This window comes from Drosophila miranda (genome assembly GCF_003369915.1).
Source record: "Drosophila miranda strain MSH22 chromosome Y unlocalized genomic scaffold, D.miranda_PacBio2.1 Contig_Y5_pilon, whole genome shotgun sequence".
Taxonomy (NCBI): domain Eukaryota; kingdom Metazoa; phylum Arthropoda; class Insecta; order Diptera; family Drosophilidae; genus Drosophila; species Drosophila miranda.
The window spans coordinates 443,715-461,960 of NW_022881647.1; the positions used below are offsets into that span (position 1 = coordinate 443,715).

Here is an 18,246-nt window from a genome sequence, read left to right on the forward strand (position 1 = left end):
ATAAAGTGATTTCTTCAAAACGTTGGTTTTTGTCAGTACTTCTTACCAAAGCTTTATAAGTGAACTTTTTAGTGATACAATAAAAAGGCTAGATTTTCAAGCATATCCGTTTTAAAATAAGTAAATCTAGCCTTAAATATATAAAATGGCAACACTGCAAATACCGTCTCATTTAAAAAAAATACCGTAAGTATACCGAGGAAAGAACGAACCAGGCGCACTTAAGCCCCCTTTATTTAAACAGTTCAACCAAAACAATAATGTTTGTAAGTTCATCTCGCAGATACATCCTATCCTTTCTCTTCACTTCAAAAACCACGATATCTAACACCTGAACTGACTACATTTTCATTATTTTCGGTGGAATATCAAAATACCCTCTTTGATATTCGATTTGAACACTTAATTCAAATAATTAGTTTTATCCGTAAGCGTCTTAAACGGAATATCCTATATCTGCTGGTTGTCTATTGAATGCGGTCCTATATCGAAAATTGTATTGCACGTCCGCCAAAAGACAATCTCGTGCAGAGGATTGGACTCCGTTTCCCCCGGTTGCATTTCTTTGGAAGTGAACCCTGACATTGGCAACAATTGGCGGCACCTCGTTTCTCGTACAACTTGCACCGACGAAAAGCAACAACAGTTTGCAGCACTGTTTTGTGCGTGACTGAATGTCGTGACATGCGTGCTTTGCTTGTATTTGTGTAAATTTTATTATTTAGGATTGTTTTGTTGTGAATCCAACTTCTGCAATGCACGTCGAGAAGAAATCGGAGCTCCGGAGCCTCCTCAAGTCGGGCGACAAGCGTTGTAAATTGGTTGAGCCAAGGAATACAAAGAGCTGCGTCTGGAGGTTTTTCAACTTGGTCTCCTGCGACGACAAAATAGAGCCGTACGCCTGCTTTAAAACCTGCGGAGATCTGCTATCCTATAGTGGAAAGACAGGCACTGGAAGCTTACTCCGGCACAGGTGCTTGCACTCAAACTCAAATAACGGTAAGTTAAGGATCTGATATATTCACGCACGTCACGTCCCTCACTGCCACGCGTGCCCTCCGTGCCCGGAATAGATGGGGCACGGATCATTACCATCGCGATAGAATCAGAGACCGCCTCTTCTGAGTACCGTAATCTGAGACCGATATGTACCTATCTCCGTTCTTTGCAAATAAAAGTGTTTCAAATAAAAATAACAATTTTCTGGGGTTTAATAGACGTACATATGTACATACATACTGGCATACATAAGTGAACCAAATTGTATGTACAAAATTTGTAAGTGCCCATTATCAGGGTTGTATTTGTATTTAAGTATGTGCCAGCTTATGTATTTGTGACTATTGTAAAATTAAATTTAGCAAATACAACTAATAGAGCGCATTTAGCTATTTATTCAGTGCAATTTTTTGTTTTTTTTTTGGTCTCATTTTTGGTTTTTTTGTTTTCCTTCCTTATACTTTTACGTTTCGCAACACTAAAATGGGTACAGCATTGGACAACACTCACGACAGCAACGCTAATATAATCGGCATTTCATTTGTAGAGAAAATTTTAGTTTTTCACAAATTAATTCATAATTAACATCTTTTTTTTTTTTTTAAATCATCTCAAGGATGATCGGAATTTTGATCGTAGCACTGTAGCCACATTAATCAGATACTGAAATAATTAACATCTAAAGATGCCAAAGGGACGCGTGAGCAATGTGTGGCAGCACTACGACATCAACGAGGACTGCGAAAACTTTGCGATATGCCGCTATTGCGGAAATAATATATCGCGTGGTGGCATGGCCAGCAATTTAAAGGGGAACAATACCACAAATTTGTGGACGCATCTGCGTCACAAGCATAGCGACGAGGTGGTCGTAAATCCCGTGCAGAGACGTCAGGGGCGTCTTATTCCCATTCTAAAAAAAGGTAAACAACTATCACTTCAGCACAGTTATCAGCAAGTGACCATTTTAGGCGGGAGGTCGAACCCGCTATCGAGTATTGGGCGCGCTATGGCCGACTTGGGGTAAAGTAAACTATCGTGGACTGCCATCTCTTGGTGGCTATTGATGTTTTTCGACGAGATTCAATGTATCGCATATCTTATTAACAAACACTCTATCGCATACATATAATTGCAGAGAAAACTGTGCGAATAACTAAGGCCAAGCAACTGCGGGAGCCTTTGCATGTGGCCAAGCCGAAGATTGAAAGGCAGTCCACATCGTTTGTCGCCGAGACCGGCGCACTCCCGCAGAAGTGGGAGGAGTATGAGCAAAATGATGGGATCAGCGAGGACATCAAGGACATTATCTACAACGAAGATCCGCTCTGCTACAGTCCCATACACGTTATGGAGGAGGAGGTCGCCCTCGAGTCTGGTGAAAAGGTCACCGTGCTAAACCCCAGCGGCCATAGCCGCGCCACCATCAGCAGTGGTCCAGTCGTGGCCACTGTGGTGGCCTCGAACACCAACACGGCCAACGCGGCCAAACAGCTGAAGAACAACCTGGAGACATCCATCGACCGCCTGACCACGGTCAGCGAGCAACTGAGCTACATCATTCAGCAGAGCCACGAGGAACATAGTAAGGACGACGACTACTACTTCGCCCTGAGCCTTGTGCCCAGCATGCGCCAGATGTCGCTGAGCCGCAAGCTATATGTGCGCACCAAGATCCAGGAGGTTATCTTCGAGACAAGCGAGGAGGCCACCTCCGGCAAGGACGAATGAATAGATTAAGTATAAGCTACCAAGAAGTCGAAGAAACGAAAGCAACCAAACAGCAACAGAGACAGCTGTTTGAATGGGTTCTTTCTCGTTTAGGTTTTGGTTAGCTGAATTTAATCGATTAGGCTAAGTTTATGACTATGTATTCTGTACATCCACTTAATCATCTATTCTTTTAGCATTAATGTAAAAATTGTATTCACGATAGGAATAAACATCCAAATAAATATCTGGCAGAGAAACGCAAAAGAGCGATATGGTAGAAAAAGTACAGTACATCTTCAATATGTATGACGTTTATTTTAAATAAATTTTATTTAAATAACTTGTTAAGATTTACAAAACAGAGAGCGTAGCTAGATTAGAATTATAATTATTATTTCTTTGTATTATATTATAATTTAAAAATCGATTTGCGGCTAAGGTCTGTCTATGCCTATTCTTATAAATATGCATATGGATTCGATTCCTCTCGCTTTGTCCCACTGATTTCGTCAGTGCTCTTGTGTAGATCTAGATCTAGATCTAGACGTACAAGCATACAATACATTATAATACAGATTGCAATAAAATTCCTACAAATCAGTTAATAAAAAATAAACTTATGATGTACTCGTATGCCCATGTCTGTGTCTATTCGTATATATGTATGTATATGTTTGTATATGCACCCAGATATCTTAGGCTTAGGCGTTGGCTTAGAGTCTAGTCAACAAATCGGTAGTTTATCAAACACTCTGACTTGAATAGCAAATGTATACATATATCTTATGATGATTTGGTGTTCCTCCGAATGAATTTCGTTCCAAATTGTGGATATGATGAGCATTATACAAAAAAGTATGTATGGCTGGTGTTTTGTTTTCTTGCGAGAGATAGACGGCTAGGACTAAGTGCACGATATGTTTGCCAAAAGTTTGTGGTATCTGGATATGTACATATCCAGACGGGTGTCGTCGTATACAAGCATTTTGTTATGTCCAAAGGTTAATTAAAATTGCATCTGTTTTGGTATATCTGCATTCGTATAATTTTCAATCATCATGGTTATATAAATTGGTATAATTTCCCCATTCACAGATCCGATCGCTATGATATATTTCATTTAGGTGTGCTATATAGTATATATATGTACATAGAGTTTAATCAAATTTCGGGCCCCCCCTGGCATGATATGCCCTTGCCGACCCACCGGATTTCATATGTATTTCCTTTACTCTGATATGGTATTATATATATGTATGGATCTATATCTATTGCCGAGGCATATTCAAACACAATCAAAAACGGGAATCAATCGACAAAATATACAACTATATTGATAAAGTGTTTTTGAATTTTGGAACCATTCTCTATTTTCTGGTTATTGCACTTTCGAGCTTCTGCTTATTTCGGATATCTGGAACTCCGGATTGGTTGGGGAGGGGAGGGGATTATTGGTGGCCTGCCAATAGCCTCATTTAGTGGTAATATTATTTGGTTGAAGTCACCAGCTGGCTGGTGCTGTAGCCCTGGGTGTTGCAGGTGGGCATTGCGAAGGGATTGAAACTCAGGCTGCTCACTCCTAGAAATAGTTGAATACAAAAATTGAATTGCAATTAGTTGGGAATTATCAAAGATGTATGTATGTATGGTATGTGCCTGCGTTTAGGTTAAGGGATATGGATTTTCCTAAGAAGAAATTTTCCCATCTTTAGGCAAACGTTAAAATGATTAAAATTTAATAGAGTGAATATACAAATGAGAGCTTTTCCTTATCTACGTTGATCTTTCCCATCTTAAAAACCCACCAGAGAGACAGTTTTTAGTAGATCAGAATATTTTTGGGGGTTCTTGTTCTTAATCGTAATTAGAAATATTGGGATAATGCAAATTATAAATACCGTTAATCGTGTGTTGTCTGTGGTGTTTTTTTGTAGGTGGAAGTGTTTAGTTTTGTCGGTGCTCAGCCACAGGCACAGATTGTGGGGCGTCCTCGCCGATAGATAAGAGTGGGTGTCTGCCCAGCTGTGTGTTGTCTGTGTGGGTTGGTGGGGCTGGTGTCTGTGTGGGCGGGCATTTAATTTCAACAGAATGTCGTTACTCCAGCCCATTCCCATTCCCAATCCTGCTGCTCCTCCTTCTGCCTGGACGCCTCCAATGCCTCTTCGATGATCTCCTGCTGCCTGCAGGTCCTTAAAAGGCCGCCGCCGTGGCTGCTGACACGGCCGGATTGTGCCACGGCTGGTGGGGATGCGGATAGTGGTGCGGATGGGCGGCGGCCACATGATGATGCTGCACGAACGCCTGATGCCACGTCGACGACACGGTGGACACTGTTGAAATTAATGGCGGAAAATGCACTTTTGCTGAGCATACTTTGTTCACTTTGTTTTTTGGGTGAATGAGGATGGGGATGATTGGGAGTGGGAGTGGGTGGAATTTATGTGAGATTTGTACAAACGGAAAAGGTATAACTCAAGAAAAGTTCTGGGGACTCTGAAGCGATTATGGATCGTAGGAGAAATGGCTAACCGCCTATACAAAGATCTGTTCTATCGAAACATCAGAGTTATGAATATCTATGAAAACTTCTTCTGAAACATTTTTTTGTGTCTTCTCTATTCTTATAGGAGATATCCCTTTCATCCTTTGTGGTTTATCCTCACTCAATACTGTACTTAGCTTCATTCGATCCAGACCTTCTTTCAAAAAATACTTCTACGCCTTCTACACCTTCTACACCTTCTCGTCTCTTTTTCTCTTTAGATCTTTTTCCTACTCTATCCGTAGAACTGACAAATGGCTTTCCCTTCACCCTTCAGATCTTAGTTCTACGGGGGATGCGGTCTACTTACTTGACGTGGAGTTGAAGACGCTGCCCGGCGAGGAGGAGAGGGTGCCCATGTTGGGTGTGGGCGCATAGCCATTGGCCGTGGCTGCTACCGCCGCTGTGGTGGCCGAGGCGCCGTAGGAGCCGCCCGAGCTGTGGGGGGTGGAGGCGCTGCTGCAGTAGCCGCCGCGGGACTCACGCTGCTCGACTGGGCGCGCTGGTAGTCGTCCTCGGTCCACTGGCCGGTGCCGTCTTGGACGCTGACGGCCAGCTGTCCGGCGTAGGAGTTGAAGCCGGTAGAGCCGCCCGGAGATCTGCTGCGCGCAAGTGGTGCAGAGAGGGAGAGAGTGAGAGGCTGTGGGCGGGGGACTCGGGGCAGAGATGGTCTTACCTGGGCATTGAGTAGAGGGCCTCGACCAGGTCGGCGGCCCGCTTCAATATGATCTCCTTCTGCAGCTTCTCCGGATCGCCGGGGTGGCGCGGAATGAGCTTCTGCAGGCGCTGGAATCCGTAGTCGATTGTGGGTTCGTTGAGGGCTGCTTGGAGCGCGAGAAAGGGATCGAAAGGTTAGGCATGGACTAGGCGAAGGGGAGCGTGGGATGGCTGGAGGAGGAGGGTGGCGACCACTTACAGACATAGACGAAGCGTCCGGGCGATCCCTTGCAGAACTGCTTGCTCTTGTAGGAGAGCGTCACCTCCACTACGCCGGTATATGCCTGGGCGGGGTCTGGACGCGGATGGCGTGCGAGGTAATCAGCTCGCTCCACACGAGCATCGTCCCGAAGACCACCTGGAGGCCGTCGAAGAAGTTGTCGCCCACAATGATGACTGTGGCGCCGCCCGTGGTCCAGCCCTCGCTCGGGAGATCGCCTTGATGCAGGGCGTGGCCACCGGCAGGGCGGATAGAGACCTGCAATGGATTCAAATTGTTTCGAGATGAGTAAGGTGCCGCCAAAGAAGCCTTCCTCTTGGATCTGCCAATTGCTACGAACAAAATGAAAAGGGGCATGTCTTTCGGGGGGGATTGCTGGGGTGGCGGGGCTGGCTACGTAAAACGAAAAAAGTGTTTGGAATAATTGCAATTTTGCTACAGACCATCGTAGGTACTGTCGGGCGCTAGGGGTGACCGGATATGGACAGTGATATGTTGCCTGTACCTTCCGTGGTGTCCAGCCGCTTGGCCCTCCGTCCGTGCTTCGAGTTGTTGTGCACGAACATGTTGTCGGAGATGGCCAGCAGGGGTCCGTCCACGGCCACCTGTGTGGAGATGACCACCTGCAAAAGGGGAGAAGGGGGCGAAGAGAGTCGCCGATTAGCACCGATCATCATCGATTCTTGGTTAGGCATCGCCACTCACCTGGAATCTGCGCATGTCCCGCGGTTGCCCGCGTTTTTCAGGCAGTTCTGGTTGCACTTCAAGAAGAACTTGAGGAAGAACCTGAAAGCAACGAATAGTTTCATGGGGGAAAATTAGTCAATAAACTCGGCACTGCAAAAGAAATTCAAGAAATCTCAACTTCTACGATTGTTCTTTGCTGTATTCCCCTCCCCTTTTCCTCTCAATCGGGCTGCTGTGCTGCCTTCAAATTAAGTCTCTTTATGACGACTTCGAATGCGGCTTTATGAGCTGCTAATCACGGGTTTCGCCTTTTTGCTGCCTGCCCCCTTCCCAGCCGCACTTGCCACTGCTAGTGCTAGTGCCAGTGCCACTTGCTCGTTTTTCAAGCAGATGTTGGCCCTGCGGCAAGTTCGAGTGCCGTGCCCCTTGTTGCCCCTTGTTGTCCAATCGATGCGATGCCATGCCCGGGGCTGCGGATGCGATAAGTGGCTTGCAGGGCCGACAGCCGGCGAGTGTCCTGCGGCTGGCCCGGGATCCGTGCCCCGGTGGAAATTGACACCCGTGAGTGGCGCATTTAAATGGCGAAAATACTTTTATGCATCCGGCGGCGCGACATGATAGGGCCCTATCGTCCATCCCATCCCATCCCTTCCCTTCCCTCACTTCTCCCCCACTGATTTTATTTGCACAAATAATATTTTCCTTCCTTTTCGTACCAGCGGGTGGCCCACCAATTTTCATCATATTTTTCTCTCTTTTTTTTTTTTTGTGTTGTTTCTCACTCGACAAATTGGACAAATTAGCTGGGAGGCTGCCATGAGGGCGGAGGAGGTATTAACCAGCGGGGAAGCATCTGCATATGTCCGTGCTCTGTGGGAGGGGGTCGGAAAGGATCGCAGGGGTAATTTTTGGAGGGAATCCACACTCGAATAAGCGCTAAAAAGCCAAGCTTATCTCAGCCCATTAAAAACCATTCAGCAAACACGAAATTCGATATGAAATGTATTTATATGCCCAAAAATAAACGAATTTCAATTTCAAACTGATAAAAAAGTAATGGAAATGAATTAAACCGAGGCCAGACTCCATTCACACAGCCCCGCAATGAATCATAAGCGAATTTAAACCAATTCGTATATAAAGAATCAGAATTGTATAATTTCTGTAGCTTAAAGGCCGCGAGCGGCGCTCATCGAAGTCGGGAAACAGATGTGCAGACCAGAGAATCGATGAGGACTGAGGGACTGGGAGAACACAGACACACATCCCCCGAGAGGGCGAGCCATGTATCTGTCAGATGCAATATCGAGTTACAGCGTAGCGTGGAAACGCTCACAGATGCAACTGCAGCGAGGAAAACAATGAAATTTGAATACGTATCGAGTGGCTATTGAGGAGGATCATTCACTTGATGGAGGACGAGCACCCATCATCGCCCTGCATCTTTATGGGCAGCTAATTGACTTTCTCGGAACAGGCACCACCGTGCCCCTCTCACGCTTGGATTACAATGTTTTCAAAATATCCTGACAGGACGCATAAATTGCCAGTGCGCTCCCCCCACCCCCATTCTTTGAGGTATCCATTTGCATATGTCTTCTGCTCGTTTTCCGCTGCAGTTGCGTCTGAGACTCTGACTATCCCGAATATTCCACTCGTACCAGTCCCTGACTTGCTGCTGGGCTCCCACTCCCTTTGGGGCAATTAAAAATTCCAGTCGCGTCCTGCCAATAAATCAAAGTGTCCTCCATCTTGGGGCTGCTTTCCTTCGGCGGCAACAAAGTTTGCTCTTTTGGCCTCGTTCTTGTCCTTTGTTTTGCCAGCAACGCGAAATTTTCATTTAATGAAAAGCTACGCATCATCAAATGCTCGCACATGACAGAGGCTCACCTCGGGGGCAGCCCCATCCACCCACCATCCACCCCCGATGGCGCTTATGTGGATGTTCCGCTCTATTATGGCGGGTCTATTGGCAGCTCAGGCACGTAGAGCCAACGAAGTGCATAATTGGTCATTCATATCTGGAGGTAAAGGCCTTCCCGAGACAAAAATTCGATTGGGTGGAGATTTTCCTGTTTTTAAGTGGGTGGACAGTCCTTCTATTTGCCGAATCAATGCTTTGGAGCAGAGGAAGGCAGTTTTTTAAAGACGTGGAAGTGTTAGGATGGGAATAATACTAGAAATAACCTTTCTACTTATCCTTCAGGCTTCACCATCCACTAAAATTAGTTGTAACACTTTAAAAATTACTCCCCTCGCATCATTATCTAAGCAAACTCAAATGATTTGCCATCTCAACCAACTTTATAGTTCCCGTAACACCCACAAATCCATCTCACAGCCGATAACCTTTTGGGCCCCACACCCCATGCCATCCACAGGATTCGAGGCACAGACAATTGAAATAAATTCGAAATATCTTTATCCAAAAGTTAAGGCTTTTCTTTATGGCCAGGAGGCAAACACTGGTGCCGGGGAGGCGGAACGATTAACTGTAAATTTGCGAAGCAGCAAAAACAACAACGGGGCCTCATCGCTCTGGTATCGCCAACAAAAACTCGCACAAATTTAATGATGAATTTCCAGAGAGCATAAATCGCTTTACCTGCCTCCTCTCGGCTGGTCTCCCCACTTTCTCTCTTGGCTCTTTGGCGGCTCTCGGATGTTGTCGCTGACGTTATCATGCAACAGCGTGAACAGGCCCGTGAGGAGCCGAGAGCGTTTTTGGCGCACGCCGGCAAACACCAACAACAGCGGCAGCAAAAACAACAACAGGATGGAAAAGGTAGCTTTTGGGTGCCGACAGCTTTGATACCCTAAAGGATCTAAAGTTCTAGGTGGGATAGCCATTTGGGGGTGGCGGCAGGCCTAAAATAATGCGAAAACTTACTTTCGCGACATTTCTATGCCTTTTGGCATTTGCTCCACCAAAACACACACACACACACACAAATGAAGAGAGCGAGAGAAATTCACACAAAAACATGGCCGTCTCCATTTTGTTGCTGCTTTTGTTGCTGTTTCTGGTGGTGCTTTCTATTGTTGTGTCGGCATTATTTATTTATGCTCTTTCTCGGCTTAACGCTCCACGCTTCGCAGCGCCCCAGCAGCACCACAGCTCCTCTCCTGCCAAAGCCCCCCACCACCGAAAAAAACCCCCCTTCCCAACTGTGTTATTTTTTCACATCTTCTTTGGCTTCTTGCCCGCTTTCTTTGTATTATAATAGACTTTTTCGGTGGGCTTGGAAGTGGAATTGGAATTGGAGTTGGAAGTCCTTCCTCGACTTCTTCTCGAGGCTTTGTTGCTTGTTCGTTTTGTGTTCTGTCTGCAGCCTTGGCTTTATCCTTTTTGCCGGAAGAGAACTTGTTGAAAACACTTTCGCTTCGAGCGGGAGAGCACAGAGAGCGAAAGTGAGTGGTTTTCTTATAAGTGAGCTTTTTTAACGGCCTCGACATGTTCATTTCATTTCAGTGAATGAAGCTCCTCTCTCTCTCTCTCTTTCTGTGCGTTTGTGTGTGTTTTTGTTTTGGGGTTGCTTTGGGATTCAATGTCATGCCGTTGGGACCCGGGAAATACCTTTCGAATGTTCTTGCTTTTGCTGTTGTTGTTGTTGTTATTTCTTGTTGTTGTTTTGGGGTAGAAAGAGCAGCTTGTTGTTTTTGGGATTTCTTCATCTTTAAACTGATTATATTGGACACACGCACACACACACACACACAGACACGTGGATATCAGACATCGATAAAAGTAGCTAGCAGCAGACGCACGCACAAAGATACAAATGTATCTTTGCGGCTAAAAAGGCTGCTGCTGTTTACTTGGATGTGTGTGTGTGTGTGTGTGTGTGCGTGTGTGTGTGTGTGCTTTCCCCCATTTCGTTAGCAGTTACCCGTAACCTTTGAACCATCAAATTATCGACCTCATTGAAATGCTCAAATTATGCCAACTATTCTGCGTGTGTGTGTGTGTGTGTGTGTTGAATGTCAGTTAACGCTTTTAATCCCATTAATTATGCAACGGGGGTAAATGCCCAAGGAAACGGCTAACGGAATCACACACAAACATAGAGGAGCACATCCCCAAAATGAGACAAAGACCCAAACGGCGACGTATCTAGATGATGACAATGGGTGGCGGGATGGAAGGAAGGAAGGAAGGCGGGCAGTGGGCACTCCATATACCTAGGATCTGTGCATTTTAAATCCATATGTCCTCCTGGCGGTTCCTTCAATTATGCACATCATCCGAGATGGTTAATTCATTTCGAGGGTTCAAGGGTTCGAAGCAGAGTTCGAGAGCTCTAGTTATAGAATTTCCTAAACATTTGAATCTCCCTTTCTTTAAATTTCGTTAACTTTGTTGCAATTTGTTGAACCATTTGAAAATGTACCTACGTATTTATGATTTAATAAACTGCATTTCCCGGGAGGCAGGCCAAATTGTACCTGCCAAAAATTTCCCGTGCCAATTGAAAGAGTGAAGCGTGGCAAATTTGCATTAATAATTCAATTTCAATAGACAGTCAGTCGACTACGAATATGCCAATTTTCGTGGCAAGGCGTTCTTTGAAATGCAAAAATTCAATGTGAATTCCATTTTCTATTTCCATTTCCACTTCCATTTCCAATTCCGTTGATTTACGAGGTGCAAATCAAGTGCAGTTCAAACTCAATTGTTTCCACTTCAAAGATAATCGCAAGGGTCTAGGCACACACATATATAAGTATCTGTATCTGCAGAGGATGTGGGCTGTCTGACTGCGATAAAAATGCAGAAATATGAGACGGTTCCACCATCTCCATCGATAATTAACTGTTATGGGATCCCCCTGCCGGTCGCTGTCTGCGTTGTCTGCCCAATATTTCATGGGGGTTGGGGGGGGGACGACTGTCGATGGCTGACCAACCGACCGCAAATGCCGTCAAAATGCTGCCCTACCTTCGTTTGCTCCTTTTTTTGCGTCGCTTTGAATATTTGAGCAGGACAAAACGTCCTCTGGCGGTGCCTCACCTCACACCCGTCGCTCATCCAGGCCAAAACGGGGCTGACTCCCGCCACTCTGGATCGCCACCCTTCCCCCGGCCAGGTGGAATGCATTTAGAAAATTAAAAACTGTAGCCAACAACTAGCTGCAGTTTTGTCATCATTTTTAGCGCGATTGCCCGATTATCAAGGCATGCAATGAACGGCATGGGCCAAAACATTTGTTCGCCTCACGCAGCCAAGGCCCGGCACAGACGTGTTGCGGAATATTGGGCCAGGACATGGCTGTGATTAGCCAAAGGATATCTATAAGAAAATACCATTTACTGCTATTAAATATATATTTATTCCTATATTAAATGACAGGATATATGTACTGTCTGTACATAGAGGCGGGTATGCTTTGGTGGAAATGTTTTGCCTGCCCTCCAGTGTTAAAAAAATGTCGCTGCGAGTTTTTTGCATATTGAACACCACAAAATGTCAATTCTATTGGTTGTACAGCGGGCGGCGGCAGGGGGAGTGGGTGTGTGACATGAAGTGGGCGGGTAGGGAGTTGGCACTTAGTTTATTTGGTGGACGATGGCGGACAATATAGAAAATTGAAATAAGGCGAAGAAAATGCCAATGACGTAGATAAATGCAAGAGTGGCAAATTTTCGATTGTTCGCTTGAGAGCTTTTTGCCAGTCTCCCTTTCGCTCTTTGTGTTTTTGATACGCTTTCAGAGAGTATTGCGACTTGAACAACACATACATACATACATATGTATGTTTGTAGGAATAAATTTGGAAAGCCCTATAAGATTTGATCTTCTGCACAATCTGTCTCGAAGGGTATCAAAAGCTTCGGCGCACAAAGCTCGACTTTTTGTACTGTTACAGTTTGCTTGGCCATGCAGATGGGTGTTTGAGTGGCTGTTGCTGTTCTTTCATTGCGATGATTGCGATAGCGGGTGGTAGCGGGGAGAACACAATTTACTCAAATTAAAAAGTCGAACGCGGGCGTCGGTCACGCGATAACAATTTTAATGGCCCTCGCCGATAACAAGGCCAATTGCATGCCTGTCAATATCATTCACGTCATTACGCATACGCCAGATGGTGAGGCAAAACCCAAAAAAGAAGCGAAACAAAAAATGATTTCCAGCAAATCGAACACAGAACAGAACAGAGAGGGAAACACACAGGGAACACACGGTCTGCGTCCCGTCAAAAATGTGTGACAAAAACGTGGAACATGTCGCAGAACCAACAACACGAATAACTCGCCAACAAGCAGAACAAGAGCAACGACCAAGTACGAGATCGCTGCCGACCACCGCCGAAGTGAGCTTTAAATTCACTTATTTATGGAACACACACGAAGTGCATACCAACATAGGGATAGCAACAACAAAAACGAAACGCGAAGACAATGCTCGAGAGCGAGTGCGTCCGCGCAAATCATAAATAAAGGAGGTAGCAGAAAGAGAGCAAGTGCGGAAGAGCGAAAGAGGGAGAGAGCTCAACCGAGACAAAGCGGTCAACAAAGCAAGCCCTCCTCACCTGCCCTCGGTAATTGCAAATCCACGGCGATCTATTGCACAGTGGGACGGGTGGGAGGAAATCAAGTACATGAAACATAATAACCGAAAATTTCACTTACATACGGGGAATATCAGTTGTATGCGCTGTAAAATGTCACATAATTGTTATACTTATTTGGCAGAACTTGGCCCACTGTGCCGCTGGGCATTGTCCTTCTCCTGCACCATCGGCAGATAGCTTGCATGAATAACAGAGATTCATCAATAAAACATGTGCGCAGATCTCCAAGCAGAGCAGAGCTGAGGAGAACAGAGCAGAGTAGTGAAGTCGCAGTCGCTGTCGCTGTCGCCGTTGCAGTCTCAGTTGCTCCTACTCTCACGGCACACGTTCGAACGTCAGTCAGCCGTCTGTTACGAAGCAGGAAGAGAGCTTGCGCGAGCGGGACAGCCATAGAGAGCGAGTCCAAGTTGGAATTGAGGTGCTGTTGTCCGACTTCTACTGGATAGCAGCGACTGCCCTCCCCGTCTCCCCCTCCTGGCTACTGCTTCTGTTGCTGCTCTTGTCATATCGTATCAGTTTTTGGCTTTCGTCAACCACTTTGAAATGCAAGCATGTCCCCAGCAATCCCTTGCCCTCCCCGCTGGAGGCTACCCCGTTGCGGAATTTTCAATCAGTTCCAATTGTTGCGCGCTGCTGACAAAGTTTCCCAAAGAGGGTAGACCAGGAGAGCGAGCGGGAGCGGGACAGAGAGACATAGAGACAGTGCGAGGTGAACGCTTGCTTGAGTGGCAAAATGTGCTGGACCTCCGGCAGAGATAACGCTTTAAGGCTGCTCTGCTGCTGCTGCCTTCTGTTCCTTCGACTCTGGCTGCTCCTCTGCCACTCCTCTCCTGTGGGGCCTTGCAAAATTTAGTTGCGAACACATAGATTATTCGGGAGTCTTTGTCTTTCTGCTGGCGGCATGATCTACTGGCATATCAATGGGGCCTCTGGCCCACGATGGGGAGTGGGAGAGTGGAGTGGCGAGTGGTGCTTGGCGATTGAGGGTGGTTCGGCGATGGTTTATGGCTGGTTTGACTGATCCATGCCGCCTTTTAAGCTGATTGGAGCTGGGAGTGTTCTCAGCTAGTGATTGATATGCGCCTGTGTCCTGCTGCAGCCTGTGGCACAGCCACAGTTTCAGCCTCCTCTCCGGCTTGTGGAATGCCGACAAAAGTTACAGCCCGACCTGACAAATGCGACATGTGCAGCGAGAGAGTACTAGAAATGGCAGCGTGACACAGTACGTGGTTTGTGGAAAGAGATCTGCCACCTACATGTGGATTATGCCTTTGAATGTTAGCAATCAATGCAGGGGAAAGGGTTGTGTCAAAAAGAGACAGGTAGATAGAGAAGAGAAAGCTTAGATCATCATCAAGGGATATTACATGGAGGAGTTCTAAAACTTCCATTAAAGATCCATCCTTTTCTTTCTTCTTGTAGCCTCACGGTGCCATCTCTTGGCGGGATTAACCAATTTGATGTGCCTCTTCAGGCCGGCTAACAAGCCAAATAAATAGTGAAGAAATGAATTAATAATCGTAAAGCGCAAAGTGTCGCACCTGGGCACGTGGAGGAGAGACCCGACCCGGTCAGATCCGATCTGATCCGATCTAGTGGGCCCAGCGGTGGCTCAGTTGTGAGTGTAACTGTTTTTCCAACGGATGACATTGGCATCCATTGGATCCATTTGGTTCCATTCTGGAGCACACGTTGCCACGCAAAGCAATTTTAACAAGATCATAAGCGATCTCTGATCTCGCCGAGATCACTTCTACTCGTATCTATATATCTCAATATCCGAGTATCCAAGTATCTCGGTGTCTGTGAAGCAAGAGTTTTTGTTGGCTCGAGTTCGGTTTGGTTTTTCTGCAGCTTCCACTTGGGCTGGCCACTCCTAATTTGCAAACTGATACTCGTACTCGAGAGGCGGGGAAGGGAGGCGGAGTCCGGGGAGGCAATCAATTAAATTTAATTATGACACCAATTATGGCCTGATTGCCGGCCAACCAGTTGCCGGTCATAGACACTTTTTCTAGCCACATTAATAATAGAATCATTAAGCAGACTCTCGTGCCCTACTCGAGCTGGCATCTCGTCTCGGTTCGGAGAACACCTCTCTGGGCAGTCCTCAAGATCTGCCAACTGGGGAGGGGTAGGGGTAGGGGTAGGGGTAGCGGGGTACTCAAATGTGCCCTTTAGGCAATTACTTTTGGACACCCATCGGCGGAGGACAGACCACCAATGATGCCCGTCGCGTCCTCTTTACATGGAATCACACGGACCGATGGTTAGGGAGATCGATCGAGATGTTTATCATCTGCATCAGGTGTGGTACACTTTAATGGGGCCTGGGGACCCGCTGGAAAATTGCTTAACAACTCAATGAGGTGAGGCGGCTAGGGCAAAGGGGGATGCGATGCCCAATGAAGGCGTAAGATAATTCCACTCGCAATCAATGGGGTTCGTTTTAGGAGCACGTTGAATTACCGGACTAGAAAGATAAGATGTGAATGAATGCAGATACATATTTGAACTGTTTTATTCGTAAGAAAAGCTATAGATCTATAGCCCTTCATTGCCCTACCTTCTGTGGCCCCTCCTTCTGTTTAATCCCAAGTTCCCATAACAATTTGTTGTACATTTTTGTTTTTCCTAATTTCCTTTCCAATAACAATATTTCCGAAGCCAATTAGAGGCGACGCACTCCCAGGCAGCAGCACTCCTCGTCAGAGGAGGAGGCGTGGCTGCCACAAGGATGTGCATGCAATTAATTAAAATAATTCGCCTGACACGCGACAGCCACTTGAGGGTTGGGTGGCATGCCGTTCCACCGGCAGGGAAGTGCCTCGAAAGGGGGTGTCGGATTGCCGCGAAATCGTCTCAATTTACAAATTTATGAAAATAGAATTTGCTCTTCACATTTTGATGAATTTTTGTTTGTTTGAGTCTCTGTGCTCCTTTGACTCTGTGCTGCTGCAGCCACATTTCCATTTCAGGGACGACTCCAGCTCCTGCCTCCTGCCATACCCCTTCCTCTCTCCCTTTGCATGTCTGCCGCATCATGTTTTATATTGCAGCTGATAATAATGCCAATAAATCAACGATACGCATGCACAGAGCTCTGGCTCTGGCTGTGGCTCTCACAAAACAGGGCTGACAAAAATAAAAAGAGCCAGCGACGATGATGAAAAGCAGCTTAAAATGTCATCTTTTGTGTGGCAGAGGAGCTGGAGCCGGAGCCGGTCCTGGATGGCTACATGAACTATGGCTACTTACCGATCAATAATGACGGGGTCCGATGGCGTCTCGTTGCGGTTGCCACAGCTCTTCTTATCACAGCAGCGGCTGTGGAAGCAGAAAAATCACAAATGAGTTTATATGACAATTCACTTTAATTTCATATTCAGGGGATATGCAGGGAATTTATAAGATATTTAAAGTAGAATAAAGAGATACAAGAGTAAAAGAAGGCCGATTCATACTCAAACGAAATAGATTTGAAAGCTTCCATTTTTATACCCGATACTCAAAATGAGTATTGCAGTTTATTCGATTTGTGGTAAAAGTGGATGTGTGTAACGTCCAGAAGGAATCGTTTCCGCCCCCATAAAGTATATATATTCTTGATCAGCATCAATAGCCGAGTCGATTGAGCCCTGTCTGTCTGTCCGTCTGTCCGTCCGTCCGTCCGTCCGTCCGTCCGTCCGTCCCCTTCAGCGCCTAGTGCTCAAAGACTATAAGAGCTAGAGCAACGATGTTTTGTATACAGACTTCTGTGATATGTCACTGCTACAAAAATATTTCAAAACTTCGCCCCGCCCACTTCCGCCCCACAAAGGACGAAAATCTGTGGCATCCACATTTTTAAAGATACGATAAAACCAAAAACGCAGAATCGTAGAGGATGATTATATGTTTTAGAATGTAAGATCTCAACCAGATCGTATAATTATTATAGCCAGAATCAAGAAAACAATTTCATTCTTTCTCGCTCTGTCTCTCTCTAACACACAGGTTTCATGGTCGGTTTTGCCAATTGCAAAATATGAGTTCAAGGATCTCAGAACCTTTAAGAGCCAGAGCAACCAAATTTGGTATCCACACTCCTGTGATATCGGACCTTGACCGTTTCGTGTCCAAATTTCGCCACACCCCCTTCCGCCCCCGCAAAGGACGAAAATCTGGGGCATCCACAAATCTCAGAGACTATTAAGGCTAGAGTAACCAAACTTGGTATCCGCACTTCTGTTAGATCTCACTAAAAAACGTATATCTCAGAATTTCGCCCCACCCCCTTCCGCTCCCACAAAAGACGAAAATCTCTTGCATCCACAATATTGTACATTCAAGAAAACTAAAAACGCAGAATCATAGATAATGACCATATCTATCAGATTGCTGAATCTGGATCAGATCGAATCATTTTTGTAGCCAAAAGCAAGAAATCAATTTTCAGTGGCTACGCAGCGCCCGACGTCACGCTCAGACTGATTTTCTGTCTCTCTCGCACGCACTCCTTGTCGTGTCGTTTAATATTAGCGGCATCTGCCGGAGGAGAGCCATACTGACTTAGTATCGGGTATAACTGTAGAGTTGCGGTGTCCGTAGCAACTCACAACGTTCCCCCTCGTATCTATATCTGTGTCTATGTCTGGGTATATCTATATCGGGCTCAATGGCTGCGTAAATTTTTGACTGCACAGCCTCTGGGCTGGCCTTAAGGGGCGGCTGGATGAGGGTCATCCTTTTTTGGGGGGTGGCATTTTTGGCTTGGACCTGTCCTGGCTCTGGCACTGGCCGGGTCATATAACATA

The 18,246-nt window shown here is 46.0% G+C and overlaps 1 protein-coding gene and 1 pseudogene across 2 annotated transcripts; one reads left to right on the forward strand and one right to left on the reverse strand.

The window, feature by feature from the left end:
- Window positions 1-648: 648 nt before the first annotated feature.
- On the forward strand, window positions 649-3,328 carry LOC108160208. 2 transcript variants are annotated; one of them, XM_033399736.1, is made up of 3 exons: window positions 1,490-1,585; window positions 1,677-1,922; window positions 2,138-2,982. In XM_033399736.1, exons 2-3 carry the CDS (start codon window positions 1,685-1,687, stop codon window positions 2,728-2,730), a joined length of 831 nt encoding a protein of 276 aa, XP_033255627.1. In that variant the 5' UTR covers window positions 1,490-1,585; window positions 1,677-1,684; the 3' UTR covers window positions 2,731-2,982. The 2 variants fall into 2 exon arrangements, with proteins under 2 accessions (XP_017149540.2, XP_033255627.1); XM_017294051.2 differs by lacking the exons at window positions 1,490-1,585; window positions 1,677-1,922 and adding an exon at window positions 649-999 and having other exon boundaries at window positions 2,138-3,328.
- Window positions 3,329-4,766: 1,438 nt separating this feature from the next.
- Window positions 4,767-18,246, reverse strand: part of LOC117195066 — a 44,341-nt pseudogene continuing 30,861 nt past the window's right edge.